This window comes from Myripristis murdjan, chromosome 5 (assembly GCF_902150065.1).
Source record: "Myripristis murdjan chromosome 5, fMyrMur1.1, whole genome shotgun sequence".
Classification (NCBI taxonomy): domain Eukaryota; kingdom Metazoa; phylum Chordata; class Actinopteri; order Holocentriformes; family Holocentridae; genus Myripristis; species Myripristis murdjan.
The window spans coordinates 36,428,151-36,455,401 of record NC_043984.1 but is presented as its reverse complement, the minus strand read 5'-3'; the positions used below and the strand labels follow the sequence as shown (position 1 = coordinate 36,455,401).

The 27,251-nt window shown below is 43.3% G+C and overlaps 1 protein-coding gene across 1 annotated transcript; it reads right to left on the bottom strand.

The window, feature by feature from the left end:
* On the bottom strand, positions 1-27,251 carry lamb3 (laminin subunit beta 3). The gene is made up of 23 exons (XM_030051737.1): positions 27,176-27,251; positions 27,005-27,054; positions 25,260-25,414; positions 16,254-16,368; positions 15,667-15,740; positions 14,593-14,784; positions 13,878-13,941; positions 13,598-13,788; positions 11,291-11,411; positions 10,756-10,944; positions 9,532-9,687; positions 8,517-8,710; positions 7,605-7,701; positions 6,448-6,829; positions 6,130-6,290; positions 4,888-5,099; positions 4,119-4,325; positions 3,864-4,008; positions 3,541-3,748; positions 2,658-2,799; positions 2,226-2,402; positions 1,338-1,500; positions 1-922 (listed from the first exon to the last, which is right to left on the bottom strand). The coding sequence occupies exons 2-23, from the start codon at positions 27,027-27,029 to the stop codon at positions 783-785; spliced, it is 3,510 nt and encodes a 1,169-aa protein (XP_029907597.1). The 5' UTR covers positions 27,030-27,054; positions 27,176-27,251; the 3' UTR covers positions 1-782.

Below are 27,251 nucleotides of genomic sequence, written 5' to 3'. Positions count from 1 at the left end.
AAAAAAATCCACTAGATTTGGTTTGATTTGCAGCATCACATGAAATCTGTGGACATAGCTGTGTGATAAATGGGTCAATCTGAATGTGAAGCTGCACTGAGGAAAATGTTTCATTGATGTGTTTTTTTTCTCTGAGTTGGATGACAGAAGCACACAGAGATTTTTTTTTTTTTTTTTTTAATTAAAAAATTGCCAGCTGGGAATTTCTGACTTCTGACTTTGAAAGAAACACAGCGGAATCAAAGGACAAATCCACCCTCGTAGTTTCTCGTGCTGTTTATTTCTCAGTGATCTGTGATGTTCGATGCATTCCAGGAGTTATTTTGGCTGGTGTCGTTTCCCTGAACCCGCCTCATTTACTTCTACTGAATTCCTACACTTCCCACAATGCCTTTCAGCATTTGTTATATTCTGAGTGATGAGCATATTCTGCACAAAACACAACCTGTCTTGCGGCCGGTTGCAGTGCATCATGGTCTGTACGCTGCTCCTGTGTGACTGCTGAACGTCGGTGCAGAAAACCTCATGTTTGATATGTTTTAGATCGCTGAAACATTTTCTGCTATTAAAATAAAACCAAAATCCAAAAATTCACAAAATCTGGGCATGGAATTGCAAAGCGCATCACAAAAAGCTGTGTGAAACAGCGTTTTAGGGGGATTTGTCCTTTAATATCATCATAAGTGAAGGGCATGGTCATGTTGAAATGCTATGGAAGGTGGTTACGGTTCGCCATCTAGTGGCAGCAGCTGCAGGTGCCGCTCTGGAGGCTCCTGGCCGTCTCAGCCCTGGCAGGTGGCGAGGACCTGGGCTTTCATACGAATATCACGCAGGAGTCCTCTGAGTCTGGCATCGAGCCCATCGAGCTGCTGCGACTTCTTAAGGACTTCATCCTGCAGCTTCTTCAGGGAATCTGCTTTATCTAGAGGAAGAGATGAAGGAGAGACAAAAGAATTTAATAATAATACGGCAGAACTAATATTTCATGAATACATCATTTCAGAATGATCACTTTGCAGGTATACAGATGACTATATTACAGCAGGGACAGTGGCTAGTTGGTGTTGTCCACCTTTGGTTCTCCACTTTTTTGAGTGAAACACTGAAAATATTTAACTTTGGGGGCATGAAAATTGTCAAATTGAAGAATATGGACCATTGCAAAGCATATCAGTAACACACAGTTTTAATCCAAAAATATTATTAATATCTGCCTTCAAAAATTTATATGAAACCCTGTTCAGACATATATGCATGGGAATTTGAGTTTTTAACATATACCAGCTCTGTGTGTGTGCGTGTGTGTGTGTGTGTGTGTGTGTGTGTTGCTGGGTTACCTGTCATGTCCTGCATTGTGTCTCCGGTGTATTTGAGCAGATTGTTGGCGTCGTCCTTCAGCTTCAGCAGCCGGTCACCCGTCGACCCCGCCCCATCGCCCCGCCCACTGTTGGCCTGGGCGGTCTTAAGGCGGTCCAGCAGCGACTTGAGTTTCTCCAGGTCCTAAACACACACACACACACATCACTGTATTAGTGTACTGGTGAGAATAACAGCCATTCTCTCAGCTTAATCGACTCTAGAGAGCTCAGTCTTTTCCAAACCAAATCCTGATTTTTGAAGCCATGTTAAGTAAGATCTGTGCTGCTCTGTAGCTCAGTGTGAACATTGTATATCTGCACTGAAGGCTGATGGAGAGGTTGACCGATACCACCAGCTGAACCATGACGTTTCTGGCTGTCAAAACTCTCTTTGTGACCGATACTCACAATGTCCTGCAGTTTGCAATTTGCATTTCAACAACTGTAATCGACCAGCGTAACGAGACATGTCAGCTACAAAGGCTTAAATATTAATTAGCTGGATTATTATTCACCTCTGTTACGACCAGGGGCGACTTCAAACGTTTTCTCCCGGCTGATAAAGGTTGCTATGGTTGATCCTTGATTACTTTATGGGATTCCTGAGCTTTCAATGCATAAAAGATTTAGGGTGTCATCAACCTTTAATTTTAGCCTTACAACTAAACCCGAGTCTCAACCCTGGTCCTCTCCAGGAAGGACGACTAGCTGAAAGTCCTCACTCTGGAGGATTCTCCTTTCTTTCCTTTCTGTTCTTATGAGAGCAGCTGGTTTTCATGAAGGACAAAAGTATGAGAACACACACACACACACACACACACACACACACACGCACACACACACACACATCACAGGCTGGACTCTTACGTCTGCGCCTGCCAGAGCTTCATCCTCAGCTTTATCAGCGGTGTCCGTTGCGTTGTCGGCCAGCTGGTCTCGGTCCTGCAGCAGGTCTTTGAGCTTTTCCAGCTGCGGCCTAATCTGGTCCTTCAGTGCTGTCAAGTCGTTCATGGTTTTCTCTGCCGGCTTCAGCTGGGCTTTGGCCTGAGTCAGGACAGGGAGGGAGGGAGGACAGAAACGAGGAGAAAAGGTGAGGGGAGGAAGGACAGACATGGAAGAGAGGAGACATCGAGGGGAAGAGTTTAATTTGCCTCCTTGTCTGACTGCCAAAATATGATTTCAAAAAAAAAAGTGAGGACTTAAAACGGACAAAAAGATGGGGACCTGGACAGGAAGAATGACAAATCACTCCTTCAGCACCTCCATCCCTTCTCAAACATCCCTCCATCTCCTTCCTACCTTAGCCAGCTTGTCATCAAGCGTCTCTATGATGTCTGTGCTGTTGTTCAGTTTGTCCTCCAGGTCTTTAATGGTGCCCTTCACCGCGTCCATGCCCTCCAGCAGCCCGTTCACATCCGCGTTCACGCCGACTGCTTTGTCCCTGTGAATGAACAACCAGAAAAAAATATTACGCTGCTGTTATGCTATTATCACCACCAAGATGCAGTGGAGTGCAGAGGATTCATCCTAAAGAGAAAAGGATGGAAAACTGAGGAGCCACTGAGCGACAGTCACAGCTTCTAACAATTTCCACCCAATGTTCACCTCAAACCTCAAAGCAGACATCGTCTACTGCGTCATTTGTACCTGCACCCACCAAATACTGGTTGGCTTTCATTTTCAAAATCAAGAGCCTGTTGTGTAAACCAGTGGTTCTCAAATGGGTACATTGGAGTTCTGCAGGGGTTACATGAGATTTTTTTTTAAAAAAATCTAAAAAATGCCAGTCATGCATAATTGCTAAAATAGTTAGCCCATGCTATAATAAGTTCAATAAAAAATTTAAATGTAAGCTTGATAAATCACATTTTATATTCAGCCTTTTCAGCCATTTTATATTCTATTTTATATTTAGCCTGGGTTTCCTGAAGGTTGAATAATTAATATTAAATCCACCCTGAATCCCTTGCAGTGGCCTCACAGTGATAACATTTTCTGGGACACAAACTAACTTAATCTCTTGATTACAGTCAGGATTGATTGGCCATCCCCAGTCTGCGTGATCAGAATCTGATGTTTTGAAAAACCCTGTGTTCAAATTTCCAGACATCTTATTGCATGGACAGGTAGTGCATTATGGGAGCCCCGGCCCCCAGGTGAGCAGTGTGTGCTAGCTGGGTACCTGACATCCTGGGCTTCCTGCAGCAGTTTCTTGGCAGCGTCCAGCTGTGGCTGAGCGTCTTCCAGCACGGCGGTGCTGTCTGGCAGAGCCGCCGTCAAGTCCTTCAGCTCTTTCAGCTTCTTCCTCAGGGTCGCCAGGCTCAGAGGGAGTTTGGCCTTCAGGACCCAGTCGCTCACCTCTTTGATTTGGGTGAGGCTGGACGTCGGATCTGGATGGAGGGAATTGAAAAAAATGTTGAAGGAGTGATTGAACCATTTGTTTAAAAACCTGAGAAAGCTCTATGTATCCATCCATCTGGCTTACTTCACTTAAAGGGGTGTTACCTGTCAAGAAGTCTTTGAGCTGTTTGACGACGTCACGTGTTTCATTCAACTCTGCTTCCAGGTTGTCTTTGACCTTCTGCGCCTGCTCGGACAGCTTGCCTGTGCTCATCCTCACCTGATTGGTTGTCTCTTGTGTTTCCTGAAGCTGTGAAGAAGAAGAGGAATATTTTGACCACAAAATACTTTTTAATACTCTTCTTTAATAGTCTTCTATCAATCTATCAATCATCATGTTTTTTACATATATGAGCGTACCTGCTCAGCAGTCTCTGTGATCTTCTTACTCAGCTTGTCCAGTCTGTCCTTCACTCCTTTGGCGTCGTCTATTGCCTTGTTACCCAGAGGCAGGGCGCCCACACAATTCTCCCCGGGCTTACATTGTGCCGCTCCCTCTGGTGGACACAAATCATCGCCTTCACACTGGAGAGGTGTGCAGGGGGCTTTGCGAGTGCTACCACACACCTGAAAACCAATGTCACAGATAAATGCATAGAGGTTAAAGGGTTAAGACATTTTTTTACTGTGCTGTAGTCCAAAAAATGTGCTCACCACAATATTTCTACCGAAGTTGATAGAGTTTTTGGTCAAAACCCATGATTTAATGATTAGAACCCATAGACTTGTATTATGGTGCCTATAGACAGTGAAATTTCAGCAATCTTAGTTACACACTGTGCAACATGGATCTAATAAACCTGGGTAAAGTTTGATGTATGTTGACTGTATGATTGTCAGATCAACTGAATCCTCTTGGCTATGACGCAAATTAATATACAAGAAAACCTCATCGGCGTACATGATCACCCTGCACTACTTCAGTGGTAATCAATTAAGCTTAGCAAGAATTGAGCCCTTGGAATAGTGATATAAATGTGTTTGGACAAAAATCCTGAGAAGAGTAGGAAGAGGTGAATGTGGACCCAGTTATTTTCTTCTTTATAGGAATCCCAAACATTTCATTTTGCTTGTTGAAATGAAATGAAATGAGACCATGAGACCAAGGAGCCCATGGTAAGTAACACACCTGTTTGGCAGTGGGGGTGAGATTAGGTCTGGAGGCCAAATTTTGGTCCAGTTTCTTCAGATCTCTGGTGTTGGCTGGCTGGACCTGGTTCTCGAGGTCCTTAGCATCTTTTCTGGCAGCCGCCGACTGGTCAACTGTCTTTCCACTGTTCTCCACACTCTTGGTTGCGTCTCTAGACTCGTTGTAGGCATTCTGGATGGCAGAGAAGGCTCCTGAAACAAATGAGACAGATCCTTTTTATGAATATTTTATGCTTTTACCATATCAAAATGTCTGTCAAAGAAATAAACACAAACTCTACAGCCATGTTATCCTTGATTGTTATTATAGTCATTAGGCTTTACACGATCAGGATTTTTGGGGCCGATCACCAATCATCGATCACCGATCAGTGAGTTTAAATAAACCGATCACCGATCATTGTTTATTTACTGTATATTATGTACCGTTTACTGAATATCAACAAAAGTATTCTCAAGCATTTTTTGCCAATGTTTGACAATCTTTGCCATGCCCCCAACCTTGAAGAAGACCCATACCACCGCCATGTTTGTTTGAATCCGACAGCGAATGATTCAAGATTCAAAAAACTTTATTGTCCGTCACATATGGCGCTTTTCCACTAGTATCTACTTGACTCTACTTGGCTTGCCTCGGTTTCGCCTCGGAGTAAATGAGACAGATAAAACAGTGCAAAGGGAGCATCTGCAAAAAGTTTCAGCACGATAATGACGTCATTGATAGGATCGGTGAATTAAGACATTACAGCCGATCACATTAATCGCATTAAAATGCAAAATATCAGCCGATCCAATATAGCCGATCAGATCGGTGGAAAGCCTAATAGTCATTATATTTAATATATTCTTTATGCTAAACTTCGCAATTAAAGGCCATTTCATTTTTTGGCAGCTCTAAATGCCAGTATGAAGTAACTTCAATTTTGAGGACTCAGAAGTAAATTAGATATACTCTTCTTATCATGAGATACAGTGGATTTCACTTCTGAGGTCTGATTCACCCCTTCCTTTGTGTAGAACATTTCAACACCGAAAACAGTGTTTAGTTTTGAAAAAGAGAAGACACTGAAAGCATCTCATTTGGTATCAGATACTCTGTTGCAGCTCCTCTTTGTGATTTAAGGTGGGTGTCGTTTCAACATTTGCCTATCACAGTTAAAAGATCACCAACTGATCTGTAACTACAGCAGTATCAGTGTTTCAGGGTTTCTTTGTCTCTCACCTGCGTCGTTGGAGGTGGCGGTGTTTGTCAGAACATCTTTCTTGGCGTTGTACACCCCGCCAAGGTCTTTCAACAGCCTCTGGAGCTCATCCAGCTGTGAGGCCAGACTAGGATCCCTCTCCAGGGGTGAAAGGTCACCATCCACCTGGTTCTTCTGGTCCCTGGAGGTCAGCAAACAGAGGGGAGTGAAGGATCACGCAATATCCAACCTTCAACAAACTTTCGGGCATTGTTCTTTGGTGTCGGCTAATGTTGGCCATATTTTATGCTGAGGAGCAAGATAAATAAGTGTTGTTGGATTTCTGAGTGCTCCCTCACCTCAGTCTCCTCAGCTCGGAGAGAGCTTTGTTGATTCGTGTGGCGGAGTTGGGTGGAAGGGAGACGGTGTCCCGGATCTGCTTCAGCCTGGCCTCCAAATCACGGATCTGACGGCCAAAGTTTCCAGGGTCAACTGGCACAGTCCCGGGACGAGGAGGAGGGCGGCTGGGGGCGAGTCTCTCCAGAGCCAGGCTGAGGTTTCGCCGCTGGTCGTCCAGGGTGAAGAAACAGGATGGACAGGTGTCGCAAGTGGGGAAGGAGTCGCAATGTCCGCGGATGCAGGAGTCGCAGCGAGGGCCGGTGACCCCATCTCGACACAGACACTCTCCTGTTCCCTTATCGCAGCCTTCTGGAAGAGTCCCTTCAGCATCACACTGACATGCTGCATGGAAACAACCAGAGGAATGAGACACAGAAACAGGGAGAGTGCCAAAGAGACAGTGGGAAGACTAGAGATATCTGTGTTATTTAAGTAAAACTTTTTTCTTCCTTTAGTAATTTAATTTAATTTAATTTAATTTATTTATTTTTTGTCTAGTTGGGAACAATGTAATTTGTATGATGGCATATTAGGGCCATTGCAGCGGGAAAAAAAGAGTTTTCAAGATTAAAGTGATATATTTAGGAGAAAAAAAATGCATATTTTCTGAGATTAAAGTGGTAAATTAACTGGAAAAAACTCAAAAATTAATGACAAAAAAGCTTGAAAATTATAAAGTTACAAATTTGCGAGAAATTCTCTGAGATTAAAGTCATAAATTTATGAGAAAAAAACCCACAAATTTACAAGACAAAAACTAGGAAGAATTTTACCAGCGGACTTAGAAAATCTTGGACAAAAAGCAAATAAGGTCCCATCACTGTCACATTTTAAGTACATAGTACATTTCGACATTTTAAGTTTTGCAAACTCTATTGAAAGCTTGTGTTTAAATGTCTAAATGGACTTGCTCCTTGGCTTCTCTGCAAACACATGGAGAGCCTGCAGCAGATGCACTTGACAGATTAACAAAACTGTGTCCAGATGCGTGTAGCTGGGTGGTGTGAGACTAAATCAGCAAAATAAAAAGAAGGCAACAGTCAACTTTTCCACTGTGACCAGGATAAAAAAAAAGGTGTGACTGCACCATGACATTTCCAACAATAATCAGACTTACGTTTACAGCTGACCAGAGGGTCTCCATACATGTTGTCTGGGCAGTCGGCGCAGGTCCGGCCTCCAAAACCTGACCTGCACTGACACTGGCCAGTCCACTGCGGAGGACAGACGACACTCACTTTTAGTTTTAGCACAAACAATAAATATGCAAACATTCAGCATTTAACAAACTGGCAAAACAAGGTAGCAGTAATAGTAGTACGAGCACATTCTTCCTGTTTAAAGAGTAAGCTGTAATGCTGTTATCTTACATTTCATTTCTGTTACTATAATTCTAATTCAAACATTTCCTCTTGACCCATTTATAATATTGGAAGCACACATTTGTACCAGGAGATACCTAAAATTAAATTAATTAAGCCTCTAATCAGGTCTTGTTGCACTGTTTGTGTTAATATTTATGGAAATTGGAAATGAGTATTGAATTTGTCTTATTTATGTACCAATATGTACATTTATGCACAAAGGTTCTCAATGTGTTAGGACTGGCCTACATTACTAATTGTTTGTTGTTTTGTAATCCCTCACAGCCTCTTAGCTACCCTGCTGCTGCTGTTTTTTTTAAATACAAGCTGTCACATAAATGAGAAAATCATCAGCAAAGTGTTTTTTTTTTTTTTTAACTCTGCACCAAAATTATATTCCCTCCCCGAGGCTATAAGAGATGCAACAAGCTCTGTAGACATTTTTAAATAAATCACAACTGAAAACTTATTTTTTCAACGTTGCTTTTAACTGTCACATATCCTTTGTTTTATTCTTTTATTCTGTTCTTTCACACATTTTATTGTTTTTATGTCCTCCTTTCCTTTTTTTATTTTTATGCCGTTCTTTGTTTCTAATAATAATAATAATTATTATTATCTGTGGAAATCTCTGGAGAGTTGAGAGTTGAACATTATCCTTGTACCTGGTCGCAGGTGTCGCCTTGTGACCTGGTCGGGTCGCAGTTGCACAGTTCACAGCCCTTTGCCCAGAGGGGCTTCCAGTAGCCCTGGGCGCACTGGTCGCAGGTGAGGCCATGGACGCGGGGGAGGCAGGGGCACTGTCCCGTCACGGGGTCGCACACGCTGGAGCTGGAGCCGTCCGGAGAGCAGGCGCACTCTGCAGAGAGGCGTTAACAGGACAGAGAAGTATGAAGACACTGACGTCCAGCACAAAATAGAAAACAGATTTAAAATAAAATATCAGCCTTCAAAAAGCCTAATATGACCTCCCAAAGCTCTAGAGATACTTAACCTGAATACTTATTAGTATTAGCTGGACTTATGTATTCAACATTTAGCAGCATAGCATGAATATTTCCCCGAGCAGCTTGCAGTGTTGAATAAATGCAGTGTGTAAAAATGAAGAATGTGGTGCAGGGGTGTAAAACTGAACCGCAAAAAAACTGAACCGTTCAACACACAAAACACAGTGTTACACAAAAATCCACTGCGTGAGAGCATCTAACACATACTGAGCTGAGGAATTACTGAATATACTGACAGTATTTTCGTGTTTGTTTCATATAGTCTGAGCAGAAGTTTGGCCTTAGAAAGAATATTTGTTGAGTTCATATTGTTATCCCAAATCTCTGCATGAAAAAGAGTTATTTTTGCAAATAATACAAAATATAGAGAACATTGGAAATGTTGATGTTTTTTCCTCCCTAATGTGCAAAACAAATGGAAATCTTGAACTGTTACACAATGTGTGGTTAATTGACAAAATAATTAATTAAAAAAAGGTTGTGTTTATTGTTTAAAAAGACAAGTTTAGAGTTAATTTAATAGTTTTTTAATCGTGTCATGTTAACTGATTGTTTGAAAAGTGTGGTGTTTCCTCTCTTAAAGATCATTAGGTAAGCTGATTGATGGTGTTGGGATGTGTGATGTTCAGGATGTGGTGTTGGAGGGGCAAGCGGTTCGAGCTGCTGGACTCACTGCTGCAGCCCAGCGGGTTGGAGGCGCTCAGGCCGTAGAAGCCACTCTTGCAGCGGTCGCAGCGCGGTCCCTCCACGTTGGCTTTGCACTGACACGAGCCGGTGATGTCATCACACTGGCCGCCATTTACCGTCCCCTCTGCACTGCACAGACAACCTGGTGGCAACAAAACATCACCCACTTTAATATGTGAAACAGAATGGCTTCCATAAAACCATAAAAAATGAACAATCTCAGGTTTTTTCTTTTTTCTGCTTTTGCCACTTTTAACAAGTAAACCTACTCTTAAAGGAATACTGGTAACACTTTACAGTAACAATACAACAATTAACGTTAGATAACATTAGTTAATGGTTAATTAACTGTTAGATAATGATTATTATGACATTTACTAATGTTAATAATATTTACAATAACCCTTAAATAACATATAAATTAATACCTTAGCATGAACAGCATTAGTAAATGATTCTTAGACACATTCGTTAACAGTTAGTTAACTGTTACTTAATGTTTATTATGGCATTAATTAACGTTAATTGTTGTATTCTTATTGTAAACTGGATGTCCAGTGGTTCAGTTTATAGATGTGTATTTCAGATCCACATGATCCACTGTGTAAATCACAAAGTCTTTATGCTAAGATAACAGGAAATGCTACCTATAGAACTGAACCACTGCATGTACAGAGGTGAAAATGGTGTCCAACATTTGGTCTCAGTCTGAGGAAGTTGGGAAAATGGGATTTTGCCCAAAGCTTTGGACTGTTCCTTTAAACTCACAGTGAGCTCACAGTCTTTAATGCACTCTTTCTGGAATGCTGACAGAAATCATGGCTTAACCTATATGCACATAACTGAGGCTAAACCTGCAGCAAGAAAGATTATGCTTAACAATAATTAACAGGAACAAAAACGTGTTGTTGTCTTTTTCTTCCCCCACAAGCATGAAGTGCATGTGCTGAGTGGGCAGTTCACATTTTAATATTCAATAGATGTTCATACACCAAACTGCTCCAGCCCTGAAAATGTAAATGTGAGAAACATCTCTCTGAAACACAACAGAAACATCTCTCTGTCTATAATTTTGCACTTCTGCAACAAACTAACCCTGACAATAAAAAGTCTGCTTAAATGAAGACTCTTCAGACAAAAATCTCCTCAGACTCTGACTGGAGGCCTGCTTCCTGTGGGACGTGAAACAACGTCCTGATGTTGCACTTACGTATGCAGGCGTCGGGCCGGTCCATGCGGCTGCGGGGGTTGGGCTGGTAGCCCGGGGCACACTGGTCACACCTGGGGCCGGTGGTGTGGTGCAGGCAGTCCTCACACACGCCGCCGCTCGTCCGCCCGCTGGCCTCATACACGGCCTGGTCGAAACGACAGCGCTGGGCGTGGTTGTTACACTCGCAGCCTGAGGGGGTGAAAAAGGATGGTTAATATTTACTGGTGGCATTCTGTTGATCACTGCAGAATTTTAAACTGTCTGAAAATTATCAACATGACATGTGGCGAGCCCTGAATATAATATATAACTTAAAAGACCGCATGCTTGTCGTAGCATACTGAAAACCGATACTTTTAGCTGTATTTTTTTTTTTTTTTTTGGCATGAGGATAGTCAAAGATTTTTAAAACATCAGCTATCAGCAGCTGCCCAAACTGGCCTACTGATCTAAGAGCTGAATGCAGATCATGGAGGTAAGTGAACTTGCTGAGAACGTTTCAGACGGATGTGTGCACCTGAAGGTCAGAGCTTACGTTTGCAGGTGTGTGTGTTTCCCTCCTCAGCCAGTCTCCAGGGCAGGTCGTTGTACAGGTCAGCGCAGCGCTCGCAGTTCACGCCGGCTGTGTTGTGCTGGCAATCGCACTGACCACCCACCTGACACGGACACAAAAGGAAACAAGACAAGGTGAAGCTAGTGCAAACCATGCCACCAAGAAGTAGGTGCAAAGACTCGCACAGGTGAGCCACCGGGCCGCCCCAATAATTTGCATGTTCAGATGTACAAATAACATAATAACACAGCATATCTCAATTAACTCTGCTGTTACCATCATGGCTGCTGAGATTTCCAGCTGTAAAAAACAGCCAAGCCGGTCCAAAAACTCTGATCTGTGCTGAGGTAAATCCCCCTCTTCCCAACGCACACACACATAGCCAGGCTGATGCCAACTTTGTATGGTAGCAAGTCTTAGGATTATGGTAGTTAAAAAAAAAAAAAAAAAAAAAGTGTTTAAAATTTAGCACCAGGCTCAAAGATGGGATTATGTCCATAGTCCTCCATACACTGCAAAACATTAGAGGTAACTTTAACACATTTGTAAGTCTTTTGTTAGTTTAAGATATGTTAGAAAGATCTTACACCGTTTTAAAATACACAGTCATCAGCATACATGGTGTTGCTGACAGTGCATGTTGATGACAGTGTATTTTAAAACAGTGTCATCAGCAAACATGGTGTTGCAAAGTGACAAAAAAGATAAGACAGGAAGAACAAATATTTCAGAAAGCGGTTTTCATTCCCGCAGAAAGCTTTTGCCACAGTTACACAACAAAGGGACGATGCCCAGTAAAACGATTTATCCACGGTGTCTTTGTCCTGAAACCCGGGCGGTTGGCTGACACTCGTCCTTTTTGGACAGATTAATGGTGTTTTTTTTTTTTTTTAGAATGTCCGTTGGCCTCCAAGAGGAGCTGAATTTGTTCTGCCCATATGGAAAAAGTGGAGCAATGAGTGGCAGCTGATAAGATATTACTATTTGGTCAGAGTGATAAGTTATAAAACAGTGCAGGTCAGCCAGCAGCTTGGAGCGAGCGTTGGTCTCGAATGCTCCCCTAATGTAAATTTTATTTTTTTTTTGCTCGATCTTTGCTCTTCATGACAAAGATAAAAATGATAAAATTACATTTGGTCCCAAATGAAAATACTGCACTCAGCGTGGATGACCGGGCAACAGCTGGGCAAGAATGAGTGCATACACCTGTGTTAAAGGTACACTACAACACTTTAGACTCAGCTGACAGAAAATGCTGAACAGATATTTAATTAATCAATGACTGAGGTCAATAATGGAAACCATGTACTCAACTGTGAAATTACATACTTATTATTGAATATAAATGTCCTCACTTTTATTGACCCTTGGCAATTTTACATAATGTACCTTTAAACTGGAGCTTTAAGACCCATTACAGATTATACTGTTATCCCATTTGCACCAAGGTTATTGCAGTTGGTTTTTTTTTTGTTTTTTTTTTGCTTCATTTTGACTTTTTGTTTTCAATTTCAGTTTAGTTTAATTTGCTTTTTAAAAGACGGGTTTGCTAATTTGGTTTTTATTTTCTGAAAATGCTTAGTTTTAGTTTTTTAGTTTAAACTGTAAGGCGTGAGATTTAAAAAGGTCAGAAAAAGTATTTTGTATTAAAAATTCAACAAAACATCAAACCATTTAAAAATGTGTTTACTTAGAACAGATGACAATCAAATTAACTGACAAAGATGAAAACTATAGACATTTTTTCTATAATTTTAATTAATTTTAGTTTGTGTAGTCACAATACAGTTTCTGTTAAGTATAGTGTTTTTTGTTTGTTTGTTTGTTTGTTTGTTTGTTTATTTATTTATTTGTTTTTTGGAAAAGCCTTTTTTTTGGGAGGCCATGAAATGTCCTCACATGACCTCTACTTCCTGTTAAACAGTGACATCATCCTGCTCTAGTGGGTGGAAATTAAAATTTCAACCAATAAAACCTTCAAATCTTTAAACACTCTCTCTCTCTCATCCACCTGTCCCTTCAAAATAAAAGTCTGTTTCCCTCCCAAACTGAGATCCTGTTGGTTTGCACTTGGGAATGATGCTTCCCTGCACTACGTCCTGCCCACACTTCCTGTTTCAACAGGAAATAACATCAAATCAAGAAAGTAAGAGTCCATTTCATCGGTTCTTTATTGAAAATGTTTTTTTTTTCATGCTTAGTTTTCGTTATTTGGTTAGTTTTTGTTAGCAATAATAACCTTGGTTTGCACACACACACACACACACACACACACACCCTCACACCTACCTGCACGCCGTTGGCCTCGGGGCTGCTGGAGGTTTCTTGCAGGCAGCGGTTGGCGTGTCCGTGGCACATGCAGCTGCCCATCACCCGCATTTCCTTCAGGGCGTAAAACCTGCTGAGGGATCTGCCCGGCAGGGTCGGCACGTCGCCCAGGTCAGTCAGCCTCACCCTCAGGCCGTTCAGCCCCGACACGTCTGTGGGCGAGACAGTCAGTCAGCGGGACGAAGCCTCTCACCTCTACTGGTCAACAAGAAGCAGCTTAAGAAGGAAAACAGTGACTGACCTTTGATCTTCTGGCCGGTGGGAAGCGGGACGTAGGCGTACTGACGCAGAGGACTGAAATGGACCTGGAGGAGGGAGAGGTGCATGATGGGAAAGGTGGTCTCTGTATGTTCCTGTTAACACTGTTTTCTAATAATGTGGTCACTCAAAAATGTTTATACCTTTATTTAGCGCTTGGTTATATGGACAAAATCAAATATCACACTATATTTAACTGAATTCCTTGCTTTCATTAGATGTTTACAAAAGAGGCAGTCACTAGTAATGTGGACATGATGACCAAGTGACATGGAGGAGTGTAAGGAGTGCAGAAAATTGTTAAATGTGGCTTTTAAGCAGGAAAAGACAACGCTGATACCACATCACCATATTAGGATATCCAAAACCCCGGGTTGAGATATAATTAGCATTGAATTTAATCCTGTTTCACGCTGCTCTCTTCAGTACAGGATCATGAAGGCTTCATCTAACCTTATCATCAAAGCAAAATGGATTCAAGACTCTTTATGTGAGTCACTTACACTTTAAAGGTGCTGTGTGTAGCATTTTATTAACAGCTATAAATCATCAATACTACTACAGACTGGATGAGCACAGAGCAGCCTGTCGGCCTGATCACACCAAGATGATACACACAGCACCTTTAAAAACACATTAAAGGACCAAACTAAAGAAAATCTGCCTGCGAGGCTCCACAGCAGCTGCTTTGTCCTTACGATCTGCTCCCTGTAGGGTTCGGTGTGGGTCGGCGGCAGCGGGTGGCAGTACGTCTCGTCCACGCTGCGCGGCACCGCGGTGGGAACTCCAGGGAACGCTGATCGGCAGTCTGTTGCCATGTAGAGGGCGGGTTGCCAGGTCTCGCCGTTATCGAGTGTCCTCTCTACGACCAGAGCGTTGGGACGAGGGCCCTGCAGAGGCAACACACAGCGGAATAAGACAGGATGCGTGGATATAGAAATAGAAACAGAAATAAATCTGTATTATGATATTCAAATACACTAACAAGGGATATAAATATTTTTCACCATTTTTCAAGTTTACCGAGGCTTTTAGAAAACAGATGAGTTGCTGAATCTGAAATTATGAATCAAATGACGTGTGTGTCATGGAGTAAATCTGCAAATTCCAAACTGTGTTCTGGGGGGGTTAGTATTTGGGTTTGAGAGTTAAAAGTATAGTGCGTATTTTTTATTTTACTTATTTTCATCTTGGTTTCTGCTCATCCTGCTGTTTTTTTTTTTTTTTTTAATGATTTCTGAATCAACAGCAGGTGTGAGGGTTTGTCCAGCTGCAGGACTGAGATGGAGTGAGACAGGGTGAGACAGAGTGAGACAGGGTGAGACAGAGTGAGACAGTGTGAGACAGAGTGAGACAGGGTGAGACGGAGTGAGACAGGGTGAGACAGTGTGAGACAGAGTGAGACAGGGTGAGACGGAGTGAGACAGAGTGAGACAGGGTGAGACAGAGTGAGACAGGGTGAGACAGAGTGAGACAGGGTGAGACAGGGTGAGACGGAGTGAGACAGGGTGAGACAGGGTGAGACAGAGTGAGACAGTGTGAGACAGGGTGAGACAGGGTGAGACGGAGTGAGACAGGGTGAGACTGAGTGAGACAGGGTGAGACAGAGTGAGACAGGGTGAGAGGGTGAGACAGAGTGAGACAGGGTGAGACAGGGTGAGACGGAGTGAGACAGTGTGAGACAAGGTGAGACGGAGTGAGACAGGGTGAGACAGGGTGAGACAGAGTGAGACAGGGTGAGATGGAGTGAGACAAGGTGTATGCTGTGGTACCTTGAAGCTGAGCACCAGGTTGTCGAGCTGGAACAGGCGGCCGAGGTCCAGCTGCAGGGCGACAGGACTCTCACCTGCAAACAGACAGACAGACAGACAGACAGACAGACAGACAGACAGACAGACAGACAGACAGAGAGCTGGTGAGGAGCTGCAGACAGACAGGCAGACAGACAGACAGACCATTCTTTCCTTTCTTCCTTCATCTCTTCCTTCCTTCCTTCCTCCCTCCCTTTCTCACTCCTTTCCTTCCTTCCTTCCTTCCCTCTTTCCTTACTTCTTCCTTTCCTTTCTTCCTTTCATCCTCCTTTCCTTCCTTCCTCCTTTCCTTCCTCCCGTACTTCCTTCTCTCATCTCTTCCTTCCTTTTTTCCTCCTTTCTTTCCTTCCATCCTTCTTCCTTTCTTCTTTTACTCCCTTCCTTCTTTCCTGCTTTCCTTCCTTCCAGCCTTCCCTTTTCCTTCCTTTCCTCCCTTCCTTCCTCCCTCCCTCCCTTCCTTCCTTCCTTCCTTCCTTCCTTCCTTCCTTTCTTTCTTCCTTCCTTCCTTCATCCTTCCTTGCTTCCTTCCTTCCTTCCTTCCTGCCCACCTTTCTTGGACTGCCACCATCTGTTGGGTCCAGCGGTGCTCAGGACGTCCTGCACGGTGTGGGCCAGCTGGCTCCTCGGGTTCCTGGAGTCACATGGACAGCACTTCATCCTCCTCTGAGACACAGAAAAAAAAATGAGTAAATGTACTTTTCACGTTGCAATACTGTGTGTGTGTGTGTGTGTGTGTGCTGTCAAGTGTGTGTGGGTGTATGTCAGGTGTGTTTCATTAAACAGACCCATGGACCGACAGCTTCTAAATTTGGCTCCTGTTAGCAGATAAGCCGAGTCACTGTCCCGGTCAGAGAACATCGCTGCACCTCGGCTCTAACATCCTTACTCAATCCTGTTTTTAGACAAACAATATTTTGGACGTGCCTCAATCCTCGGGTCGTGGACCAAAAATCGAGCCGTGCAGGGGCCTGACATACGAGCCTGAAATCAGCCGGCGCCCCTCAGTTCCTATCTGAGTCCGACCCTCATCTGACAGCTGTTTGTTTCTTGTCTGAACACGGCCCAAAGCCAAAACCACATTCACAAACACGCAGAAACTGAGGAAAAGTAGCTTATATAAGAACAGCCTGCAGCGCTCTCTCTCAACAGCATAAATCTAAATTTCTATCAGCCTAAAATGCTTGGGGCCTGACGCAAGCCCGTCTTTATCAGAAAAGAAGCGTGAATTTGGCTGGTGAAGCGGGGTGGTGGAGGAGCAGGTTAAACAGTGAGGCTGCAGCATAGATGAGATAATCTCACTTGTTTCCAATGCTAATTAACTTGTGTCTCAAATGTGTTGTGTTCTTGAATCAAGTGTCGTTTTCTTGATGCCGGTGGGCTGCTCTGCCTTCTCCTGCCTTGTTTACAACATAATTATTCTAGTTCCCAGAAAGAAAAATGAAATAACAGAAAATACATTGAAAAAAGTGGGATTATCTCATTCCCACTAGCAGATTTTTTTTTTAAACTTGTTTGAAAAAAAAAAAAAAAATCCCAACAAGATTTCAGTGCTGAATATGTGACTAAATGGCTTGTTAAAATGGAGATTTCAGGATTAAAAGTCTCTTAAAGGGCCGTCCTGAGCGCCATGTTCCTCTGTGCAGGATGTCCTGTGACACACAGTGTGTGTGCATGCATGTGTGCACACACACGTTCCCCCGTACGAACGACCACGGCCACGTATCAGCGAGAGCCGAGCCAACAGTGTCACCGGCCAAGATAATATTTAGTGTTTGCCAGGTGCTGAGGACCTGGCCGCCTCTCTGGCACAGAGGGCATGGCTCGCTGCCCTGTGGGGAAAAGGTCCCTCTGGGCTTCGGCTGATTACAACACAGAGACCTCGATCAGGCTCCGCCGCTCTGCCTCTGCCTCACACACTCTGAAAACAAAGAACTGCACTCGACCAGTCAGCAGGAAAAGTTCCTGGAGACATGAGGAACCCTTTTTAGCAAGGTTCTCCTTAGCACCTGTATCTCTCTCCCACTCTCTCTCTCTGTTTTCCTCCTCCTCCACAGCTTCAGATTAAAAAAAAACCCCAGCAATAACAGAAATTAGCCAATGTTGTGCTGGAAACTCCTGAACAGTGATCCAAAGGTCTGTGCACTAATATCAAGAGTGAAGATGAGTAATTTTATTTACTCTTGTTACTGTAATGAGGACAGAGTGGAGCTCAGTGTGTTAAAACCAGCTTTATGTTGTGTTCAAACGTGCTGTCATCAACATTTTGGGGTTGAAAAGTACCATGAATATGCATTAAAGTATCAAAAAATGACATTTTTGTAATGTGGGTATGAGTTCTACTATTATTACTTAACTAAATTTTTTTCTGGGTTTTTTTCTGCTCCAGAGAACAGAACAGCAGAAAAAAAGAGAAAGAAGAGGAACCTGCCTTAACTTTGTGCGCTTTATTTTGTAATTTCCTGTTAACAGAATTTAGTTTGAACACAGTGCCCTCATCATTTTCTAATTACATGGAAAGTGTCACATCGAGCACTGTTCTCCTCTCTAAAGACCAACTCGCTAACTTCTGCTCTACTTGAACAGACTTTTGCTGCAGGACTTTGACTTCTACTTTGAGTAAAATATCAACAAAGTAAAAGTATTTCTCCTTGAGCGGGACAATCTGATGTCTGATACCAACACTCATGCTTGTTTGTTTTTTAATGTGTGTGTGTGTGTGTGTGTCCACGTGTGTGTGTGTGTGTGTGTGTGCGCATGTGTGTGCACGTGCCAGCGCTCATGCCAGCTGGCTGCCAGTGCGGACCAGAGAGCAGATACACAACAGAACCACTGGCCTTGGTTTAGTGTCCAAACCCAACAAGGCCCTTGCAGCAAGACACTAAACCAACTAACACTATCGATGTGCATGGTCAATAAAGTCTGATTTAATTAGGTTAAGATACAGAAACACTGTATAACCCCTTAAAATTTCCTTTAAGGAGCTTCAGATTTAGATAAAAACATGTTGCACAACTCTGACACCGAGGGAAATATTCAAAGTCAAGATGTCATTGTTTTACGGCTGCAGAATCACATCAGATAGAAAAGATCTACACGTGTCTCGTGCATCATTTCAGACACATTTCCCTGGAATCCAGCAGCTCATGCATGCATCTGCGAGGACTGGCCTGGCATGACTGACATGAGCGGCTATATGATGTCATTTCCAAGCAGTCGCTGATTCATATAAAGAATGTGTACAGGGAGGCTGGGATGGTCAGTCTGGGTGACGGTGGCCTCCCACACGGCTTCTTACTCTTATCTCATTAATGCTGCCAGTGCAACGGAGCAGCTGCGTGATAACTGGTGTCACTGGGTGAAAAGACGGACCCGCTGCGTCATATCCTGTCAGAGTGTGTGCGTAACGATACACCGAACTCCATCCAAGTACTTGGAAAGTTACAGCACATTTAATATTTTGACTGCACACTCTGAAGAGTCTCAGTGTGAAATGACACTGTTAAAAAAAAAAAAACAAAACAAAAAAAAACAACGCGTTTCCAGATTTTTCTTGGGTCATTTTCTTGACAGTGGGCTGATCTGCCTTGTTTACAGCATATTTATGCTTGTTCCCAAAGTTCCTGAAGAAGTTAAACTGCACTGGGAACAAGTGGGACTATTTCATCCCACTGGCAGATTTTTTAAAATTATTATTTTTTAAAATTATTATTATTATTATTATTATTATTATTATTATTATTATTATTTTATTTTTTTTTTAAATATTATTTTCACTTTAAGAAAAACAAAATGTTGACACTGAAAATGTTGACACTTTTTAGGAAATTCGAGTGTTTATTGGTGGAGCCTTGATCTGTGTAGCACTTTATTACCATGGTTTCTGGTTATTATGTTTGTTTGATGCTATGTTTGGATGTGTATGTGTGTTTGGACAACTCACTGCAGGACAAATCTACCTACGGGTACGAATAAAGTAACATGAACCTGAACCTGAACCTGAACTGAGGATGAGGCTGAATGTCATGTTAAGAATCTGATTTCTTGCGGTGCACACTGACTTAAAGGTGTTTTCATTTATGTTGCATGACCCCCTGTTTCAGCGAGCCATATGATCATGTTTCTGACAGACAGACAATAACTTCTAAAGTCTGCCACCTCACTGTGAAGGTTATTTTCCAGCCTTTTTGTTATTTCACTGATTTGTCTTAAGGACTCACTTATATGACTTCACTTTGCTCAAAATTCATCTAAGTAAAGGCTATTTCATTGGTTATTCAAGATGAATAAACCAGCAGACAACAGACAGTGCATGTTTCCAATTCATTGTCAATGCAAGAAGGAAAGAGCTAAATACTGCAGACGATAACGTGCAGGAAGCTGCCGGGAAGAGGTTAGGCCTACTTTCCAGGAAACAGCAAACCATGATACTGTGATGTTTGTTGTTGTGTAGAATATAAGCAATATAAGCAACACCTTCATAATCTCATAATCCCAATCCTTAATGGCATGAAAAATCTGTTTCACTTCATTTAGGCGGATCACTTTCTGTCTGCACCTTGAAACCTGTGTGTGTGTGTGTGTGTGTGTGTGTGTGTGGATAATGCACTATGTCAGCCTTATGTTGCCCCTCATCTCTATTTGTAGCCTATTTTCCTCTAATATCAATCACATTTTGGGCAAATCAGTCCCAAATATCGGTAAATTTTGGGGCAAATCCTCATATTGGCCTGAAAGATATAAATGCTGCAAATGAGCCAGGGCCATTTTTACCACCTCAGCAGCTGACCCTGCCACAGTGCCCTTGAGCAAGATACCGAACGCCCAACTGGCAGCTAGAAACGAGCGCGGCAGTCAGCTGACTTTTTTTTTTTTAAGTTTACAAAGCTTTACCTCATTTGTCTTCCTGACTCTTGTGCATCATCATTTACGGTTAAACTCTCTCTCTCTCTCTCTCTCTCTCCCTCTCTCTCTCTCTCTCTCTCTCTCCCTCTCTCTCTCTCCACCGTGGAGGGTCACTGGCAGTGCTGCCGTTCAGATAAAAGGCGGCAGATAAACCCTGGCACACCGAGCAGCTGTCCTCTGTCCCAAACCCTCCAGCCACAAAAATAGCCGTGCCGCCGTGCCGCCGAGCCGCGCGTCGCCCTGCAGCTGCACAGAAAACACACCGTGCACGGGACGGTCACACACTCCCGTTTAAAGGCCCGTCCTGCCAATAAAGTCATTTAAATCCCCAAACATCATCTGATAATATTCCTCTAAATCTCTCTGCAAGTGGGACGTTTTTCTCATTTTGGGTGAGGGACTTTCCAAGTTACATCGTTTGAATTGTCACCTAAGAAGAATGAGGTCGAGCTTATCTAATCTTACACCATAAATAGTTGAGCCCTTCAAATAGGCTGGTGTGTGTGTGTGTGTGTGTGCCGCTCACCTCGGCTCGCCCTGCCGAGTGAGGACGGGAAATTATTCCTAACGCTCTGGGAATGTGGGTTAAAAGTGATTCAACGTGGAGGCCTCGGCGCAGCACATTTCCCAAGGCCTGCAGCGTTTTGGCACCGCAGTGTGTGTGTGTGTTTGCGTCACCTGCACACACACACACACACACACACACACTGTTTGCATTCTGTCGTTGCCACTGGATGCTGCACTATAGGCTAAGGTCCATTCTAAATGTTGAATGTTGTGTTGAAACCAGCGAGCCTGACTCTGACACCGGAGTGTAAAGCCACCACAAAAATCAAAACGCTGATGTGCCGGTTCCTAATAATGACGAAGTTATTTTGCCCCCAAACTGACAAAGAGACTGTCGTTACAAAGCGAGCCCGCAGGTCGTTTTTACTGCAGCTTAGTTTGGTTTTAAAGCTTAGCGACCCCTAGTGGTCCTGTAAATAACGACGCTTTGTGTTTTTAGCCTGAACCCTGACCTTTTCCTAACCTTGACCAAGTCTTTTTAATGGCCAGCTCACTTAGGAAGCAGTCCTCTGGGTCATGTTAGAGGCTCGGAACAAACAAACATGTCATATATTAAATGTTCAATATTCCTGTAAGCGATATTTCTTTTTTTTTTTTTTTTTTTCCCTAGGATGGTGAAGGTATGATCTGATTGACTAACATTCATTCTCTGCAGCTTTTCCTTAATGTTAGCTAAAACCATTTTATATCCAAGACTAGTCTTAACCAATAAGACAAAATGACCAGCCACAAGGTAAAAAAAAAAAAAAAAAAGACTTTGCCATCCTAGGAAAAAAACATTTGGGTTCCTGTAACTTGTTTTATCACCACTGCCCTGCAGATGATTTACTGTCTAAACACACTGATGTGTTCAAATAAAATCAGAAGAATGAGCCTCATGTATGTGTGTTAAAATGTGTTTGTACTGTATTGTACTGTTTTTCTACATTTTGTTCTTTGTCTGACGTTCCTTCACAGCAACATGAAGGAACCCTGTAGAACCATGTGAGCCTGTTGCTGCTTTCTAAAAGGGGTTCCTCTGAAATCCAGAGAGTTCTGCTGCAGAACAACCATCAGAGACCAGGTTCTGGTGCAGTGAGGAACTTTTTTTGTAGTAAAATCTACATTTTATTTAGTCTCATATTCAGTGTTCACATCTTGTTTTTGTTTTCCAACACGGTACAATAATCTGGCAGTGGGATGAGATAATCCCACTTGTTTCCAACACTAATCGACTTGTTTCCAGAAAGTTCTTGATCCTCGTGGCTGATCTGCCTTATTCTGCCTCGTTTCAACACATTTAGACTTCATGTTCCCGGAGGAAAAAATTCCTGAAACAAGTGAAAATGCACTGGAATCAAGTGGGATTATCCCATCTCATTAGCAGATTTTTTTTTTTATTATGTAAGATTTTTTTTTGAGATTGTACAAATTTATAAGACTAAGTGACTTGTTAAAATGGAGTTGTTTTTTTTTTGTTTTTTGTTTTTTTGCAGTGCCTCACTTCATTATCACAGTCACTCTGATGGATAAATGTTTGTAACCGTGTTTGCGATGCGTTCACTGTCCTGTGGTAGAGGGGGAAACGCGGCGGCTCTAACTTCCTTCCTGCCGTTTGATCGGTTCCCGTCACGTTCCGGTACGACGGTCTGGAAAATCACCTCAGACAAGATGTGACTGGTTCTCCCTGATGGCTGAGCGCTTTCATCCCTGTCATGGTGCGTTCTGTGATCTGGAGCTCCACGGTCGTGTTTCAACAGCGGCGTGTGTGTGTGTGTGTGTGTGTGTGTGTGTGTGTGTGTGTGTCCACAGTCAGACATGATTGTATTTGTCAGCTCTGAGGCATAGCTGAGTGTTCCTCCCCCTCCCTGTCTGGACAAGGTGTGGCTCAGGTTGGAGAAAAGAAAAAAAAAAAGAATAGAGGAGCGTGGACCGGCCACGCCCGCCGCAGCTATTCCTGCCCGCAGGCAGAATCAAAACAATCTGCTGCTCCTGTAGGCATGGAGCTTTCCTCACACACACACACCCAAACATTATGCGCTGTGTGTTTGAGGAGCGGCCGGGGCCTCCTCGCCTCCTGAACGGCCACACGACTGTTTTCACATGTTTCAACCCATTTAACACATCGCTCACATTCTTTACATCGCAGCCGACCGACTCCCGGAGCCCCTCTCTGCGTTTCACTCTGCCGTCTTTCAGAGAAGATCTGAGTGAAAAAAAAATCCTGAAAAAACTGAAAAAACAAGTGAAATAATAACACAGTTTCTCTTGTTTTGCCAAAAAAAAAAAAAAAAAAAAAAATCTGATTTGAAGTCTGTATGACATTAAATGATGTGGAGATGAATCTGTAATTCAGTTGTATTTATTTATCTATTCATATTCTTGTAGTTATTAATTTAAATATTCTTTTTTTTTTTAAATCTCTTCTGTGTTTTTATCTCTTTTATCAAATTACTCTTTCAGCATCCTTCTTGTTTTCCTGTTTTAACCGTATCTTGATTTCTAATCCACATGATCCTCTGTGTAAATCAGACGCTTCCCAGCTGCTGTGAGATTTACTTTTTTCACTTTGACACAGCCAGGCTAACGACTCCCATAGACTTCAAGTCTTTATGCTAAGCTAAAAGGAAATGCTACCCATAGGAGCTGAACCAGTGGACGTCCAGAGGTGGAAAAGGTGTCCAACATCTGGCCTCAGCCCCAAAATGTTGGATTATTCCTCTAAAGGTGCTATATAATTAACGTTTCTTCTGTTATTGTTATTATGTAAGAGGCAACACATGCAACCTAAGGGGCCTGGATCGTGCTCATCACCCGGACTACACCCTCGCCCCCGCGTCCCAGAAGCAACTCTGAGCTGACGGGTTTGAATCAAATGGCGGGGGGTTTTGTGCTGAGCCAGCAGATGTGGCTGCGAGGGGTTTCCAGCCAGACGCTGGTCAAAGACTACAGTTGCGACACGGGGCCGTGGACGGACGCCCTGGCACTGAAACCAGACTATTTCACAAAAGGGCAACAGGCAGAATTGCCAAACCGCGGCCTAACCCTGCGGTGTGTGTGCTGAGCGCAACCCCTGCCCCGCTCCCCTACTGACGCTGCAGGATCCACAGTGAGAGCCACGCAGCGCCCGGGTGGACAGAGGCCTGTGGAAGTGACTGTAAGCCTGTGTGTGTGTGTACATCCATGTGTGGGTGTGTGTGTGTTTGCTAAGGTTAGACTGACGTGATGCCAATCCTCTGGGCTCCATGATGATGAAATTCAGATTTCAGCTTTTTCGTCTCTCTAACAAGGCTGATGCTGACACTTTCTGGAGCAGAAGCCGATGATAGCGACTGACTTGATGGTCAGTATCTTTCAATTAAAAATTCATGCTCACCAAAAATTAAATAAAGATCAGTACTCAGTGTTTCCCCCCAGAACTGTATTCTTGTCAGGGAGGAAAAGCCTGTCAGAACATCATGGGACACTAAAACACCAACAACAAAACCCTGTTCAAATCCAGCCACTACTACTAATGATAATTATCACAATAACAGGAGGAAGAAAAAGAAGTAAGAGAAGCAGAATGTATACTTATTATAACCAATTCAGGTCAGTGTGACTTTGAAAAATTATTAAAATGACAATATTGGCCCCATAAATTAGTCTGACCACATCTGATATGAACTTTTGTTGATAATGTTATAATCATTTAATAAATCATTTTGGAGCTGGCTGGAGGCCGGGGTGTTCAGTGTTGTGGTCCAGCTGTTCAATGCAATTAAAATTAGCTCTGTAGAAATGTGACTAAATACTCTTTTGGGGAAAAAAATCAGGTTTAAATAACAGTCAATTTCCTGGAGACAATTGGTTGGTGCATCGTTAATGAGGCGCCAAAAGCCGACCAGGAACCTGCCGGAAGGAGCCAGAATCTCTGAGGCTCCAGTGCTGAAGCTCCAGGCCTGGAGATTTACTCCAAAAGAAAGAAATACCAGTTTCACTCAATTTTTAAACCATCCAGCCGTTAATAAAAGAAACCAAAGAACTTTTTTAGAAATAAGAAATCAGTGGGTCTTTAAATGAACCTGGGTTGATTTTTAAAGTTAAAGGCGGGTCCTGGCTCTTACCTGCTGGTAGGGGGTGCAGAAGACCTCGGTGCCGTGGATGCCGCAGGTGGAGGTTGCGTGGAGCTGGTCACCGCGGCCCAGCAGCAGGTCGCCGCTCGGCGGGTAACAAGCCCCGCGGGAACAGTCGTTCTGAGCCGACGCCACCGCAGCCGCAGCTGCAGGAGGGAGGCGAGAAGAAGAACTTCAGTCATCAATAATCCCATCAGCCCAGCCCATAATCAACACTGATACCGATCTTCTGATGTATGCCAGCGAGGGCGGCTCCTTTCAGTCGGGTTAGACCGCTATGGGTTTTGGGATACCTATAATATTCTGATCTTGCCTTCAGCCAGATGTGTCTAGACATTTTTTACCACTTGCATCCAAACAATGCAACACATTCTCATTCCCAGGTCTTCAAATACCGCAGCCTGGACACACCCTTTTGTGTCTAATACTGACGCTGAAAGGCACCTCTCAGCATCAGGATGAGACGCATCGGGCTTTCTTGCTTTTGCCACATGTCAGCGTCAACAAAAACTTGGTTAAGATCCAGTAGTTTCAATGACCTGGAGATCATCCCCAAACAGCTGGGACTCACCCGTCTGTCAGACCTGAGGAAGCCTCTTGGATGAGAAGTGAAGCGTCTTCAAGAATCTACAAACAGTCCAGCTTCACTTCTGTGTGCTTAACCAAGTGGTTTTGTTGCCTAAACCCTGAACCTAACCTTTCCCTAACCCAGGGGTGGGCAGCCATGAGCCACGGAGGCCGAGAGGCTGCAGGTTTTCATTCCAACCAAAAACCCCACCAGGTGATTTCACTCATCACCTCACTTTGAAGCAGAGAAGAGGAACTGATCGAGTTTTTGGTTGGAATGAAAACCCCTGCCCTGTCCTTAACCAAGTGGTTTTGGTGCCTCAAGGAAAGATTAGGTTTAGGCAGCAAAACCACTTGGTTAAGGTTAAGGAAAAGTTAGGGTTAGGAACAAAACAGAGACTGGACGTGGACGTGGTTTTGATCGCACATGAAACATCTTGCTAGAAATGGGAATCCAGCCCTGGTCTCATGTGTGAAGGTCCTGTTGCTCACATGCCTGCCACCCGCCCTGAACATCACCATCCCCTCGTCTCATACTGAAGCCAGAAGGTGCCTTTAGCTGCTGACGGGGGCCTTTTGGCCTTTTGGCCTTTTTGGCTCTTTGGCGTCGGTATCGGACACAGAAGGCCGTGACCAAGCTGTGGTGATTTGACGCCATGGGAGCCAGAATGTGTTGAACAATGACAAGTAGTTACGTTCACTGCAGATTTTTATTCTTTGAGGATGGAAAAGCCTCTATAACAACATTTAGACACTAAAACTCTCCTCTGAAACTAGATTAATGAAACTGGATTAGGATTAGGAAGCTCTTTAAGGGCAGTGAATCCCCCCTTCACCCATCCAATGGCAGAGAGGACTCTGGGATACATTACTGCATTTACGTGACAGATTAATTCACCATACAATGTTTTTCAACGAATAATTTAAAAGAATGTGAAATTTCCAGACAGTTTTTCGCGTCGCTGTCGTCAGAGTGATGAATGATACCGGCCCCATCCTTTGATCTAATCCTAATTTTTAACCATCTCCTGTCTTTATGCTTTGACAGAATTAACTCATGAACTTCCACTTTAAGGAGAGATGATTTCCATTTCATTTCATCAAGTGAGGAGAAACTTTGTGGAAGCAAAATGAGAAAAACCCATGAGAGAAAAATAACCACAACGTACCTGCAAGCAGTAAAAATATCCACATCTTCTGTTTCCTCCAATAAGCGATTCTTCAACAGAACATGAGACAGAGACAAGTCAAAATCTGCACAGATACTGGAGCTGATTTATGGAAATAACTGCAAACCTCCGAGCTGGATCGACTGCACTACACCTGAGGACGTGACTCACCTGGGCGTCAGGTGTGTTTTCTCCGTCTGCTCTGTAATTTAAAGTGTGTGTAAGTGTGCTGCTGCTCGCTGTCCGC